Source organism: Kryptolebias marmoratus, linkage group LG3 (genome assembly GCF_001649575.2).
Source record: "Kryptolebias marmoratus isolate JLee-2015 linkage group LG3, ASM164957v2, whole genome shotgun sequence".
Lineage (NCBI taxonomy): Eukaryota > Metazoa > Chordata > Actinopteri > Cyprinodontiformes > Rivulidae > Kryptolebias > Kryptolebias marmoratus.
Window position 1 is genome coordinate 17,573,487 of NC_051432.1, and position 19,858 is coordinate 17,593,344.

Below are 19,858 nucleotides of genomic sequence, written 5' to 3' on the forward strand. Positions count from 1 at the left end.
CTTTATAGATGCTCTTCTGGGTTTGTTTGTCAAAATATGTAAATTACTTTAATAATGTGTACATTTGAGACTCTCTCCAGGCACATGTATCATGTCTGCTTGGAGCCCTAATGTGTGCAGAGATGCAGCAGTTTCACTGGCACCCTCACAACAATGCTCTGTGTCACTTTTACACAGTGGACATGCAGCTAGGAAAATTGACAGCTTCAAGGCTAATTTTGTCTCCTTGGTGAAAGATGCACACAGATCTGAGTGCAAGCAGGAAACTTCAGCTTGGCATGCGTGAAATCAATGTTTTCACACCAAAGGTTATGTATTCCCTGCAGCGACAGTTTTACTTTGTGTTTGTGTCTGAGATCCTGACATTGTGTTTGTGGATATAGTAGCATAATGTATGCGTGTTTGTGTATTTTTCTATTTTTTTGTACCTGGAGGCCCTTGGTTGTTAGAGTGCGAGGATTTGCCACATAAGTGTGTAAACGTCCGTCCACTCCTTTCAGCAGCGGCTCAGAGTCTCGAACATACTGCAGGTCTCTGGATGTCCTCAGGTCCACCACCTCCAGGGACTGACTCACATTCTGAACCTGACACACACCAAACATGCACAAAACAAAAGTAAGATAGGTGCAGCTGCAGTCAGACGTTTACAGAAACTCATCATGTCACAATATTTTCTGGCTTTAAATAATTTACTGGAACATTTCCTTTTCCTGGGTGGAACGATTATACAACATACAACTTCAGCGAATAAATAAAAAAGAAGAATTGGGATCCAAAGTATGAATTTATCGTGTTTTTTCTCTAACCCACAGTGAGTCAAAATTATACATACAGACCCTAATACATACATAAACTCCACTAATATTTGGTTAAAAGTCCCTCGGTAGGTTGCACTTCAACCACAGGCTTTTTTTTATCCATCAACAAGCTGCTGGTATAATTCCTGCTGGATATTCGACCACATCTATTGGTAGAGTTTATTTTAACTGGTTGGTTTCCTGGCACAGACCAGGTTTTAAAGCATGGTCAACAAATTTTCCATTGGGTTGAGGTTGGGCCTTTGGGAAGGTCATTCCAGAAGCTTTACCCTTAAAAGGTCTTTTGAGGAAAATCCACCACATATTAATTTTTGTTTGTGTTTTATTTATTTATTTCGTTTTGTCAATCAACAGGACCATTTGTGACAAATCCTTAAAGTCTTTCAAAAATCTTTTTACATTGTGGGATTTGTTTCCAAAAGCTCCCGTTGACTCGCCATCATTTTACCACCCTTTAGAGTTCCTTCGGGGAAAAATCGACCTATTGAAACTCATTATAAAAGCATTTTTTTTTATCCAATATTTATCATATCATAAAATAGTGCATTCCTTTCAGTTGAGTTTTTCCCCCTCCACCTGCACAACTAAAAACATTTAAGGTTTCAGAGATTGATTTTCTCATCATGTGCCTTAAGAATAAGATGACTAACATCTATATTTATTATTTTTTTAAGAAGTATCCTGTTAGGTTCATTAAAACAAGGTTTCCTCAGTGTATGTTCGTGTTTAAAGCAGCAAACACTCCCACATTGCTGCTCGTTAGCAGTCCAGGGATACTAACAGATGCATCAAATCTGTTTTGAAACCAAAATAAAAAAAAAGGTGGGAAAAAAAAAACATTATAAAATTGACCCAGATAGTGAGTTGTGAATCCAGAAGTGATACAGAAACAAACAAACCCACCCACTCATCTCCTGCTGTATACGAAGCTGCAGAGGCCAGAGAAGAGCAGACAAATCACCAAACACACACACAGACACACATCATTCCCACTCTCAGCAGGATCTGGGTGTCACTTCCAGACACACGCTGAGCTAATTAAGATTCATAAACACACAAGCATCCCAACAGAACCAGAGCTGAGAGAAAGAAGAGTGAATGATTTCTGATTGTGTTCATCTCCCACCTCCTCTCTGTGTGAAAAGAATAAAACATAAGCTGCAAATGGGGAAAAAGAAAAAAAAGAGTTAAAACCATTGTGACGTAAGCAGTGGTGTGCTGTGGCTCTCCGTTGCTTCAGGCAGAATACAGTGAGCCTATATTCTGATGTGTGACCCCTTATAACAGTGCATGCTTTGAGGAAATGTTTGCTGGGCTCCCGGTGTTCAATAATTCACCAGTTTCAGTCACAAATCATTTTTATTTCTCTTTTGGGATACATGCACAGAGAAACGTGCTTACGCAGCCAGATGCATATTCCCATATAAGCACACATGTGCACACACACATTGACATAGAAACCAAAGTGCACATGATCATAAAGTGAGCCTCATCGTGTGGTGTCCAACAAATTGCTTCTTTCTCACCCATCTATCACGGTTTATTCCGGGTGGAAAAATCTTCTGAGCATGCCGAGTGACTGTCAGTCAGTGGAGGATGCAGCTACTGAGAGAGCAGCGATACATCTGTCAGTGAAGCCTGTCTCTGAGTGTGTGTGTGTGTGTGTGTGTGTGCTGCTCATGTTTGTATCTACAAGTGTCCAAACAAAGAGACAGCCCAGTTTATATTTTATTCCAGTGTGCTGCATCTGTCTCTACACCTTCGCTGCATTACAATGCTGACCACTGAATCAAACCGTGATGAGCTCAGGAATCACTCAACCACAAACACACACACACACACACCTGTTCTGTCAGCAGGCGAAGCTGTCGATTCCGAGGGTCTCGTTTGCATAGGTTTCGGGCAGGTGCGACGACCGTGCAGACACACCTGCCGTCAGGATCTGAGGCCGTGCTGTACACCTGCCAGCCTTCCTCTGAGTCCGGGTACAAACCCTGCACACAAACAGGCTTAGTGTTAATGAAGTCACTGCAGGAAGATATCAGCCGAGCAGAGGATCAACAAAAAAACAAGCGAAGCTCAAAATAAAATCACACGTTGTGCTCTTTTCATTTCAGCAGCTCATATTTCTGGGCACACAACCGTTATTTATATTCAGTCCAATATTGTTTTTGATTGCATTTCAGCCTTTTACAGTGTCCCCAATTGGAAGGTCCCTTTATGAAAATGATGCTGCGTTTGTACCATCTTTTTCCTCATACTGCCATACAGTGTTAATAAGTAGATAAAGGTGACAATAGGTGCTTGGCAGGATATAAGTGGGTGACCAAGGACATTCATAATTAAAAAAACTTAAAAAACACCAAACCCTGCTGCTTTTTCTGAACACTCTAGGTTTGAAAGTATAAAATTTAGTTAGTGGTTTAGATTTAAAGTGTAACAGTGAAGGGAACTGTGATTCCTCATCTTTAACTTTAATATGGTTTAACTCAAAGTAATGTTGAATTCACTGGAACTGAAAAATGAGAACTCCAAACTCTCCTTTTATTTTTGCCCACAGCCATGAAAGGCATGCAATAATGGAATTGCCTGCGTGCTTGTGTGTATGTGTGTGTGTGTGTGTGTGCATTAACTTAAGTGTTTATCTGTCAGGCAGTTGACAAAATATCTTGTGAACAACGAGACAAACTTCAGAAACTCCCAGAAAGTAACCACTGAATGTCATGTCCACAACTGATTAACTTCCGGAGTCACCCTGATTCAAGATGGCCGCCACAGCTTGTCAACCATAGCAAACACAAATCTGGCTAAAACTCGGTCAATTTTACAGACAGTGAGCTATAATTTGGTGTCATAGCAGCTAAGAGTCATTCCCAACACACACTTTGAGCGCTAACAGATTGTACAAGATCTTGGTTTAAAACTTTGGCCACAAGGCAGAGGCTGACATGCATTTATTCAAGGAATGTTAATTTCAATATGTTTTACTTTGCTAACAGCAAGTTATCATCAGAAAGTAAAAGCTTTTTTATAAGCCTTTACACCATCGACAGTTTGGCTCTTAAGGTGAATTTTAAGGCTGCACAGATGCTGCCACATCTAATTATCTTTCATTTGGTTGTCATTCAGTTTATTTTTGGATCTCATATCAGACCCCGTCATGCTTTCCTCAGACGACAGCAAATTGTTCATCTGAAGCAGAATCATAAAACATCGCCGTGGAGAACACGTGAGAACACAAGCTTTTTGTGGTGACATTTCACTGAAGTCTCACTTTGACCTACTTTCTGTTAACATTTCAGAACAAAGCAGCTGAGCTGTGGAGCTCAATGAGACGCTCACCAACCTGTCAGGTGGCGGTGAAGCCGCTCTACAAACCTAAAAATGAAAAAGAATAACCACTGAGGAAGAAGCTGGGAGGACGAAGACGTGCAACGAACACCAAGAGCAGAATGTGAAGGCCTGCAGGGAAACATCTGAATAAACAGTCATCTGGGCTTGGTAGGTTGACAAAAACAGCCATTTTCAATAAGGTCAACAGGAGGAGATGTGATTTATAAGTGTAAGCCATAGATGGGATAAGAATACAAACACTGCTTGTGTCTTCTGCCAATTGTATTTAGAAAGTGGAAGATATAAGACACTATAAGGCTTATTTTACACAATGGAGAAAAGATCACTGCAAATACAAGGATGGCTTCATTTAGCAAATTGCTAATAAGCAAACATTTTGTCAGCCTATTTTACATTATTATCCCAGAGTATTAACATTGCTAACAACCGCTTTGCTCCATGCCCCAGAATGAGTTTACAGAAACACAACAGCTTACAATTTCTGTCAATAAACTGTGAATAAACATGGCTCTCAAGTAGCACAACTTCCCCTCTAGCATCTCCATCTGTCCTCATCCTGTGTGTTTGTGTGTGGGCGTCTGCTTGCATGAGACTGCTTGTACTTTGCTGAACTTGCAAAGTACCAATACCTATCAGACGAGGAGTCCTTCTCGAGCCAAATCGTGCAAAGCCCAAACACACACAAACGCACACATAATCACACATTCGTCATTTTCGGAGGACGCACCTAAATTTATTTGGTCCACGCAGCCTGGATTGATTTGTCCTCACCTTAATGCAGAGCTGTGTAGAAAGATGAGTCAGAACCACGAACACACAACCACTGGCACACATGTGCAGGTTTGTTTAGGATGCTCATGTGTGCAGTGGACCAGCAGCTCCATGTCCGGGGTTGCCAGGGTGTTGCTAAGGCAACAAATCGCTGGTTGTCCCATGGGTGAGTCAGCCCTCCCCAGGAGAAATATCACTCCAGCAAGTCTAAGACACAGCAATCCTATTACCCATTTGTGCAGCGGTGTGTGTGCTTAACATTTCTGAATCTGTTGATATCCGGATTCTTAACTTCATTTGTGGTTCTATTTATTGCCCCAATTGAAAAGGGAAACATTTATCTCATGAATAATAATCCCATTAGAGAGCTTATTCAACTATTTGCATTGCGAGTGGGTGTTTATGTACCACACAGCAGTAAAACAAATAATGATATTATCCTTCACTGAATAGTTCAAAACCTTTTGTAAAGCAGCTCAACAAAAAAATATACGGTTTAAATGGCAAAATAGATCCTCATCCACTGTGTGTGTGAGCATACATACACTAATGATGCGCTCGTGAGTCCCCTCGGAGGAGATGACGGTTCCGTTGAGTCCAACCAGCGAAGGCAGGGTCTGGGACATCCAGTTGGTTACCATAGCCATGGTGCTGAGCACAGCACCGATCTTCAACATGGGAACTGTCATCTTGGAAGTCACACACCCATACACACGTTTAAAAACTCTGCTGTGCTCTCACACACAGACCAAAGTCATCCCAAAAACAGCATGATGCTACAGGTAGGACACTGTCGATGGGAACTGGAGCGATTTTCTCACAGCTGAAGTCTCCTCTCCAACACGGCTGCAAGTTAGAGGATAAATCCTGACACAAAAGCCACTCCGGGTGCCTCCAGGTAAAGATGCATCAAGTCCAAACATCCAGAGCTGCAGCTCAGGCTGCAGGAGATGCTCCCAGAAACAGCTGCTTTAAATGTGTGTGTGTGTGTGTGTGTGTGTGTGTGTCCTGGACTCCTTCCTTCGTCTGGCAGAGAGACGTTGTGATTGAGCCAGAGCTGTTCTCTCTTTTATCCTCCAACTCTCTGCTTCTCCCTGCTTCCTCTCTCGCTCTCTCTCAGACACACCCCTCCGGCTCTCACTCAGACTCCCACTTAATCACTTAACTTCTTCTTCCCCGCAGCTAAATCTCCTCTTTAACAGTATTTGATCAATGACAGCATTAGATATCACTCAAAGTTGTTTTTAAAAGCCCCCACATTCATTCAACATCCAGTCAACATTCGTTCACCACTCTCTTTTTTTTAAGATCACATTCATTTTATCTTTCTTTCTGACCTCCAATTTTCTCTTTCTCACCCAGCTGTAGTGCAGACAAGCCTTTGCTTTCCTTTCTGTGCTCCTGATTCCCCTTTTTATTGAATACATGCCTAAATGAGTCCATAATGCTCTGGATCGACTAGTCCCTTATCTGTGTGTGTGTGTGTGTGTGAGTGTATTGGCACAAGTTGATGCAACACTGCCACCATGTGGTCATCAGAACCTGCCAATCAAGTACGCAACAAAGACACCTTTTCTGAGTCTTGCATGCCTTTAGAGATGTGACAGATTGCAAAAATAACATCTATGCATTGCACTCTCTGTTTTCTTGTTCAGGAAGTCCAGAGCAAAAGGTCCTAGCTTGCAAATTAGATTTATTTATATTTCTGAGCTTCCAGTTTTACCTCACTTGAGATGGACACTGGTGAACTGGTACAGAAGAAAGAAAACTGGTATTTTATCCAAGGAGAAAAAGCCATTTATATTATTTTGTTAAAGTTACCTTTTATCTTACGCAGATTTGCTTCCAATAAGACCTTTATTTAACCACGTAAGTCAGCTGAGAACAAATTCTCATTTTCAGTAACGACCTGGCCAACAGGAGACAAAAAAAAAAAAGAATCTGGTCAGTTTTGAAGTGATGTCCTGTCAAATAGTTATCAATAGTTAATATCTTATCAGTCACAGAGCACAGAGTGTGCAGAAAAAGAGGACATGTTTTCATCCAGGCTAGCGAAACAAAGGCTCGTTTTTATTGTTTTTCAGGCTTATAAAGCATTGCTTTCCCCAAAACAGCATGCTGGTGTGAAAGAACGCTACATTAAGTAATATTTAACCACTACACTTTTCACCCTATATATGGGTGGTAACCATTGGCAACTAATTGATTTAACTTCACTTCAAAAATGACCACACTATCCCTTTGAAAGCACAAGATAAATTCAAACACATTTAATTTAGTCTGTTTTTTTAATACGAACACACTGAGAACTAACAAGTAACCTAAAAAAATAAAATAATCATTCAGATGACGATGTATTAATTTGTCGATGGTTGGCCAAGGAAGAGTTTACTGCCGGGGAAGAGCTCGACTCCTCCGGGTTTATGTCTGAAGCGATCACATAATTTTTAACAATTCAGCTAACCCCCAATGAATACTTTATTGTGCCTTTGTTCTGCTCAGCAGGAACAAGCTCACAGTTTTTAGTTTCAGTCAAGAGCCTGCAGGAAACATGGATTATAAATAAAATGCCCTTCGGCAAGCTCTCTGAACTGACATGAATATTTCAATCAGCAGCACTTAGAGGTAACACAATCATCAGGAGATGGGGAGGAACGTCAGAGCCAGCAGGACAGCTGAGAAGTAGCTGCGAAACGCCGTCCTTTGGACGGGTAGTTATGATCATTGACTCAAACAGCTCCATCGCTGGGAAATGTCACAGAACAAAAGACTGGAAAAATGAGAAAAAATAACTAGCATTCCTTCAAAGACTGGCTATCACCCATTGCCCTGCGTGCCATGGTTTTAAACAAAGATCTCAAATGATGCTGGAGATTACTCTCAGCTACTACCACACCAAATTCAACCTCCGTGTCTGTAAAACTGACAAGTTATAACCATTGTTTGGGTATTCTGAGGTCAATCTTGATTTGAGTTAACTCCAACAGTTAATCAGTTTTAGACGTACATCCAATCATTATTTTCTGAGGGTTTCATTGAAGTCTGTTCAGTGGTTCATTAGATATTTTGCTAACAGACACATAGGTTTGACTCTAAAAGTTAACACAAATGTTTTGTTCAGAGATCTTGCCTGATTTGTTGGCATTCTGAGTTTATGTTGGGGATGACTTTCAGCTACTACCACACCAAACTTTAGGTCAGTATCTGAAAATTTCACTGAGTTACAGCCTTTTTGGTGTTGGCTAAGAACGATTAGCTGTGGTGGCCATGTTTTATCGAAATGACTCCAAAAGTTGTTCAGTTGTAGACGTACATTCAGTCACTATTTTCTGAGAGTTTTATTAAAATCTGCTCGACGGTTTAAAAGACATTTTGCTAACAGACAGAACAACGAGTCACACAAACACAAGCCATTTCAAAACGGCTTATAATTCTTTATCCACCGTTACCAGGTCTGGCTGATATTTTATTTTAAAGCATTTATCTGCCAGTTATTGATATAGTTCCCATATTGTTATGCATTCATAAATATTTGAGTTTGCACTGTATTCCAGTAGGAAATTTTAGAAAAAAGTCTAACTGTACTGAGAAATGTATGATATAAGTTTTAAGTAAAGGTTCTTTTGCTTTTTGAAATGCAATAATTTTAATAACAAAAGTTCTGTCAATCGTTGCCGAATTTTACAGCTCAACTGAATCATGATCTTAAATTATACAAACCCAATTCTGCAGAAAATACCTCATTATATCAAGAGATACAGACTTTCCTCATTTGCAAAAGTAGTTCCTGCTGATTTTATTTAAAAAGAGGTATACCTATATGAGTAATAACATGAACTGAATATTTTGCGAGAGAGAGAGAATTCAGCAGACAAAAGAGTTACAAAAATCCCTGAAAACAGTTTTAATTCAAAACAGGAGGACAATTTGATTAAACTGCAAAAGATTTCAGAAATTAAAATGCAGGAATTTTGCCTTTAGGCCAAACGTGTCTGTTTTCTCTGCAGTTCCTGGAGTTTAGTCCTCTTGAGTTGATCTTATGGATTTTGTTGGTCAAATACATTTAGTTTAAGGAAAAGAAAAAGCTGAATGTAAACATAAACATTATGGTTTATGTAACTTTGCTGATTGGACCCCTAAAAACAGAAGATATTGATTTGTTTAAGTGCAGTACAACTGAGAAAAATACAATAAAATAATTAGCAAAAGATTGAAAAGTTTGGTTTTAAAAACCTTTGGCAGTGAACTTTAACTGGACTGTTTATTTCTGTGAATCCATCTAATATTTAATATTAGACACATTTCTTTTTAAAAAACTGGTCAGAGAGTTTGTGGCTGAATGCCTCTGAATTGCTTCAACAAGACAAGTTCTTGGCAAAAAAATATAAATAAAAATGCAAATAGAACAACGATTTAACGGCTGGTATTTCAAAAAGACAGCTGCAAGCTTCCGTAACAAGTTTGTTGTTGTTGTTATTAAAGTCACCTCCAATAAATTAGAGAGAAAACAGAACAAAACTGAACTTCATTAAAAAGTTATCTGATCTAAACTAAATCTTTTTGATATTAGTTTCCCAGATACACTTTGCTTCGACAAATAGCTCTAACTTTGACATGTTTTCTATATGTTGTTAAACTCTTATTCTTTTAGTTGTAGTGCATTTAAGTGAAGATTTATTGTTTTCAAATGTGCTCCTAAATAAAAGGACTCCCCTTAATCTGACTTACCTCACAGGAGCTGACGGTAAAGACCAGCTGCAGGACCCAGAAGGCTTCAGCTGGACCCATCACTATCCCTGTCTCTCTATCCTGTGACAATCAAACCAGGCATAAAGAAAACCTGCCTTCAGGTCCGCCTCTGGACCGCGCTCCTTCCTTCATTAGCCCAGAGGTCACGGACTGACTGCGAGTCGCCTCTGGCTGTGGGAGAGCAGAGGAGTCCTGCTGTCTGCTGCACGATGAGGAGAGACGCTCAGACAGAGTCCGGAGACGGCATCGGTCCTGGAGAATGTTGAAGGAGAGGCATGAAGAAGGAGGAGTTGGAGAAAAAGGATGATTATTCGTTACACCAGCACAGGACCGGTGAATAAAACGAGCGTGTGGGTGAACTTGTGACTGGCAGACTGCATGCGAGACAGCTCTGTTCTTCGCCTGAAGCTACTTTCTAATTTTTTATTTAAAGTTGGAGACGGGGTTGGTGTCACTCATGACTTTTCTGTGCTAAAGAATTCAACTTGTATAGCTTCCAGAGTCCTGCAATTAAGTGAAAAGCTTGTTTTTTGTAATATTTATCTGCCTACCATGGCCTGATTTCATGTCGTAATTTAATCTCAGTCACCTAACAAAGATTAGACAGTAACCTCAGTGGTGCCGGTGGTCATCGGCGCATTTGGGGCTGTGCCTCCCAACCTGAAGGAGTGGCTCCAACAGATCCTAGGAACAACCTCAGACATCTCTGCCCAGAGGAGCGCAGCCTGAGGAACGGCTGAGATGCTGAGCAGAACCCTGAAGCTCCCAGGCCTCTGGTAGAGAACCTGAGCGTGAAGTGAAAAGTGCTTCACGTGTGGAAAAATACAGACTGAAAACTGTTGGCCTGTAAAAACTGCAGACAGAAATTTTCAATAAATGTAAAACAAAAAGTAACAGACTGTAAGATTTTCTCTGACCGTTCAATCTGTGTCTGTTTTCCATCTCCGTCTGCAGCCTCTCCTTAAGGTCAGTTATTTAATGAATAACTGCGACCTGTGACTCAAAGTTGTAAAACGTTTACAGTGTCTGACATTTTACACGTTTAGTCAATAAGAGCAGCAAGATTGATTACATAATGTATATTGTTTGCCTCTTTTGTAAAGATTAAATACTGAAAATGAATGCAGAACAATCATTTAATGTCACTGAAAACAAAAATTGATTTAGTTCGGTGTGGACAACACCCACCTCCTCAGCATGTGTTCACTGCTTTGGCAGCAAATGCTCCACAGCGCTCTCCTTTCTGTAAATAATTAAAGGGGCAATCATCTCAGATTAAACCCAGCGAGGAGATAAATGGGTTTTAATGCAAAGTAGCAAGAAAGTGACTTCATGTGATGACTGAAGATACTGCTGACTTCAGAGGAGACCTACATTTTGTTTCCTTCAGGACGAGTAATAATTCTTTTGAAGTGGGGTTCTGTGGAAAGGCCATGAACAAATAATATCTTATGTTGCAGACAACTCTTTAAACGACCACAGTCTCAAGAAACAGAAATTTAATTCTGACTGGACCGATGAGCTAACAGAGAGTCTGAGCGAGACCGAGGCCAAAGTGGACCCTGCCATCTTAAAACAACTCCTGTCTAAAAAATGTTAAAGTGGTTCATAAAAACATGGTTTTATATAGTTTTACACCACCTTCAGTTTTTTTTTCAGACAAGGCAAACAATACAAATTCAGTTAGACATAGTCAAAATCAATATCATTAATATCCTGTTCAACCCTATGTAACCATATTCACTCTAATTTCATTCAGTTACAAAGTATTAATAATGTAACTGTATTCTTAAGACACAGATTCAAATAAAGTAGTGTAGCTGTGGAAACAAAGCTCACACTAACTCATAATTTAGATTCAGTCCCCCGTCCATCTGCTAACATCTGCCATCCCTCAGGAAGGCAGATGTTAGCAGAGAAGAACGTTATTTTAACAAAGAATCAGAATCAGAGTTAAGGAAAAAGAAAAGGGAAAAACACAAAGGTAATGAAAGCAATAATTTAAACAGAGAGCTGCTCCGTGCACCATGGGATGTCCTCAACAGGCCTGCAGCAACACAACTACAGAGAGACCTTGTGTCACCCTGTTATGAAGCTAAACACACAATAAAATACAATAACAATAACTTTACTTTTAAATTTTAATTTGGCTATTTCTCTTTTTCTTTTTTTTTTTGGGCTGTCAGAAATCTAAAACTTTGCCGATGCTCATAAATTTTTTTTCCCCATTGCACAAAAACAACGGAGCCGAAGTGACAACATGTGAAAAGCGGGAACTGAGTGGAACATGAGAGCCCTGCAATAAAAATCACATCCGTTCAAACTGTAAAAACCTGATCTAAACATATAACATTTCTCAAAATTCACAACAAACTTTAAAGTTTTCGGTGCATTTGAAGCAAAGAGTATTACATTGTATATTATATAATAAATAAAGGTTCAACTTCAACACACAGAAAGAGAGAATTGTTCGAAAACGATGCCTCTAAGTTGCAATCACACTCATCAACGTCTTAAAAATGCTATTCAGTAATGCTTGATGACTGCATGATCCTTTTTCCATGAATATTTAGTATTTATTTGACCAACCTTAGGCCCGCAGTCATCAAGTGGCTTAAAATCAACAGACAGAAACAACCTGTGCTTGTTGTAATTGGCGATGACATTATCTGCAGCTGGCAAGCCGATGAAGAATGAAATATTAAAGCGTGCTTGTCCCGATGCTCACTGGGCCACGAGAGAGCAGATATACCCTGCCACTCTGACTTCAGTCAAACACAATGTGACTAACCTTCGTGCCACACCATTAGCAGCTAAACACTCGGGGACGAGCGAACTGTTCTTCCTCTCATTAAAGTTTCACCAGTGTTGGAAATGTTCCTCCAGCAGGTCAGGTTAAACACATGAGCAGGCAGAGAAGATCTGAGTGGGTTAAAATGACAAAAAACAAGCAAATTCAGAAGGTGTAGCATCAATCTTGCATGCTTGAGCTGCCCACTGAATATAAAATTATAACACTACACATAAAGCAGTTTCACTAATTAATAAAACAAATTTCATGTGAACAAAAATTCAGGTACAGAAGAAACATCCGTTGTGCTCTTTAACGGAAACTTTAGTGGTGAAAAACATATTTTTTTAAAGACGACACAAAGGGAAATTAGATCCTACAAAAATATCTGAATGTGCATTTTATTTTTTATTTTAATTTCTCCTCCTTTCAAATACTATCAGGAAATGGTTCAGTATGTTTTTCATAGTCTTCTGCTCATTTGTTTTTTTCATTTTGTCAGTTTATTTTTACCTTTATTAAGTAAGTACTTTATTTTTTTGTATTTTGTTACTTAGTTATTTTCCTTTGTTTCCACAATCGTTGCCACTAGATGTCCTTCACAGTCCTTGTTTCCTTATACACCACCTGCTTTCCATTAGTAATCAGCACATGTGTTGTCATTCAGTATTCACCTCTCCTAGTATATCTGCTTCATGGTTGATTCTTCGTTCTCTGTTAGATTTTCTGTTATCCTCTTGTATTCTGCTGGTTTGCATTTGTTTCCTGATTTGACTCATTATAATCGTGCTTCACTCCTGTGTGCCTGCAGCTGGGTCCGGCTACAACCAAACATAAATCCTCACACATCTGCAGAACACTTCTGCGACACGCTGTACTTGTGCAAAATGCTTCGAGGTATTTTGGGCTTCATGCTAAAACGCTAACAAGAATGTTAACATTCAAACGTTTGCGTGTTTTTTCCACAGCTGCGTACAACATGTTGGTCTTTCGAACATTTCTTGTAGGACTAAACTTTAATGTGCCAGTTTGTGGTTAATTTAACAATCTTATTTTCTTGACCACATTAGTGGACCACCTGCCATTCATGAAAAAAAATGTTCTACGGTCACCTTCATTTCACAACTGCAGCCCTGATGAAAGCATGTTGGAAACGTCCATCTCGAGTTGGTTTTGCTTAGTCACTGCATTCAATAAAATGCCATCATATTAACTTAAGTGTACATTGTGTACTTTTATTCAAATATGTTTTTCAATTCCCCCAAACAAATCTGCAAAGAAAGACATTGAGGCAACCACGAATCAGAGCTTGGTTTGTTATATTGACAAAATATAAAACATTGTTTCACAATAGAAAAAAAAATGTTCTGCCCCAAATCCCTTTGACAAAAAACTGTTCTCCTCAAGGACTTACATAATAGCACCATGATGAATTACACTCCTTTATACATCAATCAGCCACAACAATAAAACCACCAACCTAATCTTGGGCAGGCTGACCTGAAAATGGGTCCAACCGGTTTGGGGGATGAATAAAGGACCTCTGTCTGGTGGGAGAAAAGATGGCAGCTAATCCTTCACTTCCAGTGAGCTACAAGATGTGGCCTATTTTAGAACATGTCAGATGCTCCATCAAATTGTGATCTGGGTATTTTGGAGGGTTTTTCAGCAGCTTGACCTCTTTGTTATGCTCCTAAAGCTTGTTACATACTCCACAGAAAAACCTGGGAAATGGTTCATTTACTCGAGGTGGCACGAATAGGAACAAAGTTGGTCCTGGCTAGGACATGTCATACTTTACAAGAAACTGAAGTGCAGAACTCCTGGGAAGTGTACAAACGTCTGCGACACTTTTGATCAATTGCACAATAGTTGTCGGACACCATATGAGAAAAAAAACATCTGCCATAGATGATGTGTCGAGAAAAAGCTGAAAAAAAAATCCCAAACCAAGGTTGCAAGAAAAATATGATGCCATTCCTTTTCTCACAGCCCTGAGAGAGAGAGCAATTTTCTCGTTTTTTTGTTTTTTTGTGAAGTATGTAGCAGCCCTAAACCTGTTCCTGAGCAGTCTTTGAAGTGTGGCAGGATGCACTGCGACTGAGAAGGCACAAATCAATTGGCTGATGACAGGAATCGGTCCACCTAACACTCAAACATCCAATTTTTTTTCCAGTCAATGAACACACCACAGCTAAGCGGCGATTTCACCCTAGCAACGGCACGTCTTGATGTGGAACAGTGAAGAAGCTCAAAGTTAATTTTATGTACACAGTAAAAAAAAAAAAGAAGCAAGATAAAGGAATGCACCTACAAAGGTACGTTGGTATGTTGCTCCAGCTGCACTTTGAAGGTTATAGGCATGGGGTGCAAAAAGTCTACCTTTAAAGGTACAAACAAAAGGTACAAAAATGTACCATTGTTCAAGGTACCATGCCCAGACCCTTTAAGGTACAACTGGAGGAATACGTGTACCTATTTTTTAAAATATTGTTGTGTTTAAAAAAACAATGAAATGGAGCACAACAGGAAACCGTTTGAAAAATGGAAAGTGTATTTTTTTTTTTACAAAGGTAGGTCTGTTCATATAGGCTGAAGGTTTTCATTTAAGTACCAAGTGCCTTTTCAACAGCTGACAACAGGAAGCATGGATTGCAGAAAAGTGGCTCTATTTTATCCTTTTAAGCCTTTAATCTGTATCTGTCATAGAACATGCTGGATCTAGAAATGTTGGCAGCTTGTTGGAAAATTTCAAGCTGAGGCAGGCTGTATTTACCATCCAGGAAAAAACAGAGATTTACAGTGAGCAATACTAACTAATCACTAATGTAATGTTGCCTCTGCTCTTAATATGTATAATTAGTGACCATTTGTGGCAAAATAACACTGTATAGATGCAATAAAATTAAAATTATTTGTACAAATACAGTAACACAGACAGAGAGCTAAAAGCTCAAATAGTTTTGACTGCAAACATGACAGAAATGTAAATAAAAAGAATCTGTATGCAGATATTATTGTCCCTAACAGAAATTAGGATTCACCAGCTCAGAGTTCGCAGGTCAGATCTTCACAAAAACTGGAAATCAGAATCGGCCCAGAAAGCTACGATCATCTCTAACGTGACATCATGGTTCGGGGGCACTTTGAGTTTTCCCAGCAGAAAATTGCTGAACAACCAATGTTTCTCAGTTAGCCTGTCACTGGTTTTATTGTTGTGGCTCATCAGTGTATGTCATATAAAAAATAATTATAATCACAAAATTACAACAACTTACAAAACAACACAACAAACTGAGGTTTGACAAAAACAAACTAATAACTAAAACCGTTCGCTCTTGCTGACGTGTAACTTTAAAGCAATTTTGCGAGAGCTGAGAGTTTCCGTTATTATCAGACTGGATGGTCAGCACCCATCAAGGTTTAAGGATTTTGAGTTGAGCATCCTGAATTTCTTATTGTTGATGGCAATAAGAGCTAGATGTTTTCTGCTAGAATGTAGTGTTTTTTGTGTGTTTATTGATGATTTATTGAGCTAAATGTTTATGTGGGATTTACTGAGTGTATGCATCAGTAACTGAACTGAGTGAAACTAAGAGCACAACTTAGTCCTTCAAGGAGGAAAGAAGAAGAAATGTGCCTCTGAGGATGGGTTAACAGTCAATGTTTGTCTCGATAACACAGCATGGAAGTCCATGTTAAGTGACTTCATTGAACGTGAACTCAGGACAGACTGATGGACGACATAAATGTGTGCATCATAGACTGGTTGTTTGAATGAGGACACTCTGGTGTACATACATCAACTTATAAATATGTGGTCTTGAATGTAGTGTCCACCCTGCATGTGAAAAGTGTCCATGGCTCTTCTCTTTTAAATTATTTCTGTTATTGGTTCTCCCATCTTTGTTAACCATTGTAGCAAACCGGGCCAACTTGGAAACCAAACTTTTGGTTCCCTTTTCCAAAATCGGACACGGCTACATCAATGACAGGGAGTGTGTGGGACACCGGAGCGTCAAATTCCAATACTGTCCTCTCCTGACCCGAGCGTGTCTGCAGGCGGACAAAGAGGATCAAACGATTAAAAGAATATATGCCTGTGTGTGCACACTCGTGTGGTATGCTTGCGTTGCTCACCTGACACCCGTCGTACAGCGCGCTGATGTAGTGCGTGTTCTCGTGCGTGAGCTCCTCGCCGTTGCTGCCTCTGAAGCGCAGTGCATGTTCGTGACTGTAGGTGGCGGTGTGCAGCCAAGCGGCGGAGTTGAGGCAGTGGTAAGTGAACGTCTGCTTGGCGGTGGCGCTGAGCAGCTTCAGGAAGTTCAACTGGACAATGTGGATCGAATCGCCGTCAGACCCAGAGTAGGAAAACTGAAGGAGAGGAGAAACGAAACGAGAAAATAATGAATTTGGATGTAAGTACAATAAGGTCCAATTTACTGCTGAATCCCATAAACATATCACCTTTAAATGCTCTTAACAGACATTGTTTCAACTGAATTAATTACAAGGCAACACACCTCATTCATCCTTTAAATAAACACAAAAGTATCAAATATTTGTGGAAATCCTTGTTTTTATAGGGCTTTTCACAAAGGTCTGCTAAGGTTCTGCTCTGGACCTTCATAAATCACCAACCAAGCCTGTCACATCCCACAACAAAATGTTTCATAAAGGAAACTGTGAAATAACAGCAGGTGTGCAGTGTATACTGATGTGGAGGACTCTGCATACAGTGCGTATATGTGCTCGTCTCCAGTTCTAAATACTGCGGCCGGACAGTAATACAGATCACCTATCACTCCTATCACATCACACCTTCGAACTGCGACACCAGCTTATTGTTACATGCATGAATCATTTCTGCTCTGTCACCATACCTCCCTCGGTGGCTCAGAGGCATAACAGCAGCAGGTTTATATCAATCCTCCATACTTCCTCAGTAGCCTTCGGTACTATTAGTTAGACATGTTGTACCTTTAGTTTAGCATTATCATGTTTCAGTTTATGTTAGCTTATTTAGCCTTCATGTACATTTAGTTTAGTTTAGTTTATCTTAGCTCATATTTTAGATATTGTTAGATTCCTAATTGTTGTATAGTTCAGCTTTAACTTTATCATGATTTCATTTAGATTATCTTAGCTACTATTTTGACAGTCTTAGCTCATGTTTAGATATGTTTAGTTCCATGATTTTATTTAGATTATCTTATATTTCATTTAGATTATACATGATTGATGTTTTTACTTCTGTATCTCTATATTTGATTATGATGTTTGATATGATGTTTTTATCCGTATTTGATTATGTACCTGATTGTTGTTTCTGTGTTGTAAAGCACTTTGGGTCGCCTTGTTGCTGAAAAGTGCTATATAAATAAATTTCACTTCACTTCACTTCACTTCACACCAAGACAAGAAGAAGGCGTCTCAGGCCCAGTCTGACAGCCATGCTGTTAGTTAGGTTAGAACGTTCTGTAGGCAGTTCGTCTAAACCATAAGAAACTAGAAAAGAAAAATGAAATATAAGATTGAAGAGTCTTTTCAGACTGATGGATTCACCCGTTGACCAGAAGCTGTCACCATCATGGAAGCTAATGCCTTTGTGCTTCAGAAACACATTTTCAGTCAGTTATTTGCCTAAAGAAACCCTCACCAAAAACATCTAAAAAAAATTGTGTTCTGTTTGTTTGTTTTTTAGTAGTAGATAAGTCCATCTGATTTTTTTCTGTCTTGACAGACTTAATCTCTGTATACTCCGTCTAAATAACATGTTGCCTGTACTGGTGGAAACCTAACATGAATACAGCTATTTTTCAGGTCATTTGTGCCTTTCATCCTACTGGCACTCTATTATAAATGTATTCCTGTGTTGCAGTGGGACAACGAGCGTACAAATGTGTTCAGGCTTCCGGCCTTTTCATACAACCAATTTTCTCCATGGAAACAACAAGCCAGTCCGAACAAACTACCTCTAAATCTCCTCTCTGCTGTGGAAGACAAGAACATCACCTCAACCCCATTACTGCTGCTTTTTGTTCTTCATCATTACACCGATAAGTAAAGCTGGAAAACATGCACTATCAACAAGCTAAAGCTGTCTGCAGACATATACATTCAGTCACTGGAGCCGTTTCTATTTTCAAATGGTCTGCTGGTTTTTCTTTGAGAAAAGAAACATATTTTATAAAATTTAGTGTCAAATAATTGCAATTCAATACTAAACTGTCTTTTAAAAGCTGCTTCAAATATTCATGTCCCATATTTGAGGCAAAGATTCAAACTGTGATTAAAAAAAAAAAAAATTACATTTGAAGTATATTCCTAATTAATGCAAAACGCACAAAAAAACATTTCATGTGGTTTCATTTCATTCTTTCATCATACCTGTTTTCCTTTCTTGAATTTACTGTACCAGCTGCCAGCCTTTTCACCTTTCCAAGCTGCTAATTTCACCTGAAAACATGCAAATAAACAAATAAGTAATCTCAGACCATAAAATGTTAAGATTAAATCAACTCTTAAGAGACTCTGTAAGGACTGACCGACTGGAACTTCTTGTCGGGGTATAGGCACGTTTCTCCCTGAGCAGTAAAGTTACAGAAAACCTTGAAAGAGTCTCTGTGGCAACCCTGGTTGGGATCTATCCAGTACTCTCCTGCAGAAATTAAAAAAGGGGGAGAGAAGCTCAGAAATCTTAAAGCCTAAAGCAAACAGACGGAGAGAAAGAGAGGCAAACTGAGAGAAAAGAAAAAAGCCCAGACTGAACACAAAGAAGATATAAACTGATGGAGTACCATTGGGGAGGTCTGGGTGGAGGAGCCAGAGCTCTTTGCAGGTGCGGGCGGGGCTGTGGTACGTCCCCCGCGGGTTACGCAGACCCTCTACCTCCACCTTCATCGACGAGAGAGAAGCAAACACCTCTTCCATGTCTTGACCGTCTTTATTCTTCGTCCAGCCATCCTGCTCGGCCTGATCTCCTTGTATCCATCCCTCCTCGCTTCCATCTATGGCCTCCTGCTCCTCATCATTTTCCAGTGCACCACCATCCACCACAGGGTGGGTTCTTCTTCTCCTTCCTCGCTCTGGCAGAGGGGAAATCCCAATCGCTGGCAGTCCCTAAGATGAAAAACAAAAAGGTAGAAAAAAAAGGAGCAGTTAATGAGAAGACTTGACCAAAACAGACACTTTGGTTAAAGGGACTACATGGATTATAAAACAAGCACATCAATGAAAATAAATCTAAATTTTATTGAACATAATTGCATTAAGCAAAACTCACTGGTGGTCCTGGAGGCCCTGCAGGCCCAGTGTCTCCTCTGGGGCCAGTTGGACCCTAAATGAACAGCAAAATAATCCATTTTTGGGGGGA

General features: G+C 39.7%; 2 protein-coding genes across 3 annotated transcripts in view; both read right to left on the minus strand.

Annotated features, from left to right (window-relative positions):
- Positions 1-10,046, minus strand: part of LOC108244227 (noelin-2-like) — a 39,422-nt gene extending 29,376 nt beyond the window's left edge. Inside the window, exons 1-3 of one of the 2 annotated variants that reach the window (XM_025003598.2) lie at positions 9,672-10,046; positions 2,663-2,812; positions 429-584 (exon numbers count right to left, since the gene is read on the minus strand). In XM_025003598.2, coding sequence (XP_024859366.1) covers positions 429-584; positions 2,663-2,812; positions 9,672-9,731 — 366 coding nt within the window. In that variant the 5' untranslated portion in view covers positions 9,732-10,046. Of the gene's footprint in view, positions 1-428; positions 585-2,662; positions 2,813-5,488; positions 6,504-9,671 lie in introns of those variants that run through there. The other variant, XM_017430263.3, reaches the window with a different exon arrangement.
- A 3,650-nt stretch (positions 10,047-13,696) lies between these two features.
- The window catches only part of col5a3b (collagen, type V, alpha 3b), a 38,692-nt gene continuing 32,530 nt past the window's right edge, over positions 13,697-19,858 (minus strand). The window contains exons 61-66 of the mRNA XM_017424423.3: positions 19,769-19,822; positions 19,284-19,605; positions 19,032-19,144; positions 18,874-18,942; positions 16,624-16,857; positions 13,697-16,539 (exon numbers count right to left, since the gene is read on the minus strand). Coding sequence (XP_017279912.1) covers positions 16,393-16,539; positions 16,624-16,857; positions 18,874-18,942; positions 19,032-19,144; positions 19,284-19,605; positions 19,769-19,822 — 939 coding nt within the window. The 3' untranslated portion in view covers positions 13,697-16,392. The remainder of the gene's footprint in view (positions 16,540-16,623; positions 16,858-18,873; positions 18,943-19,031; positions 19,145-19,283; positions 19,606-19,768; positions 19,823-19,858) is intronic.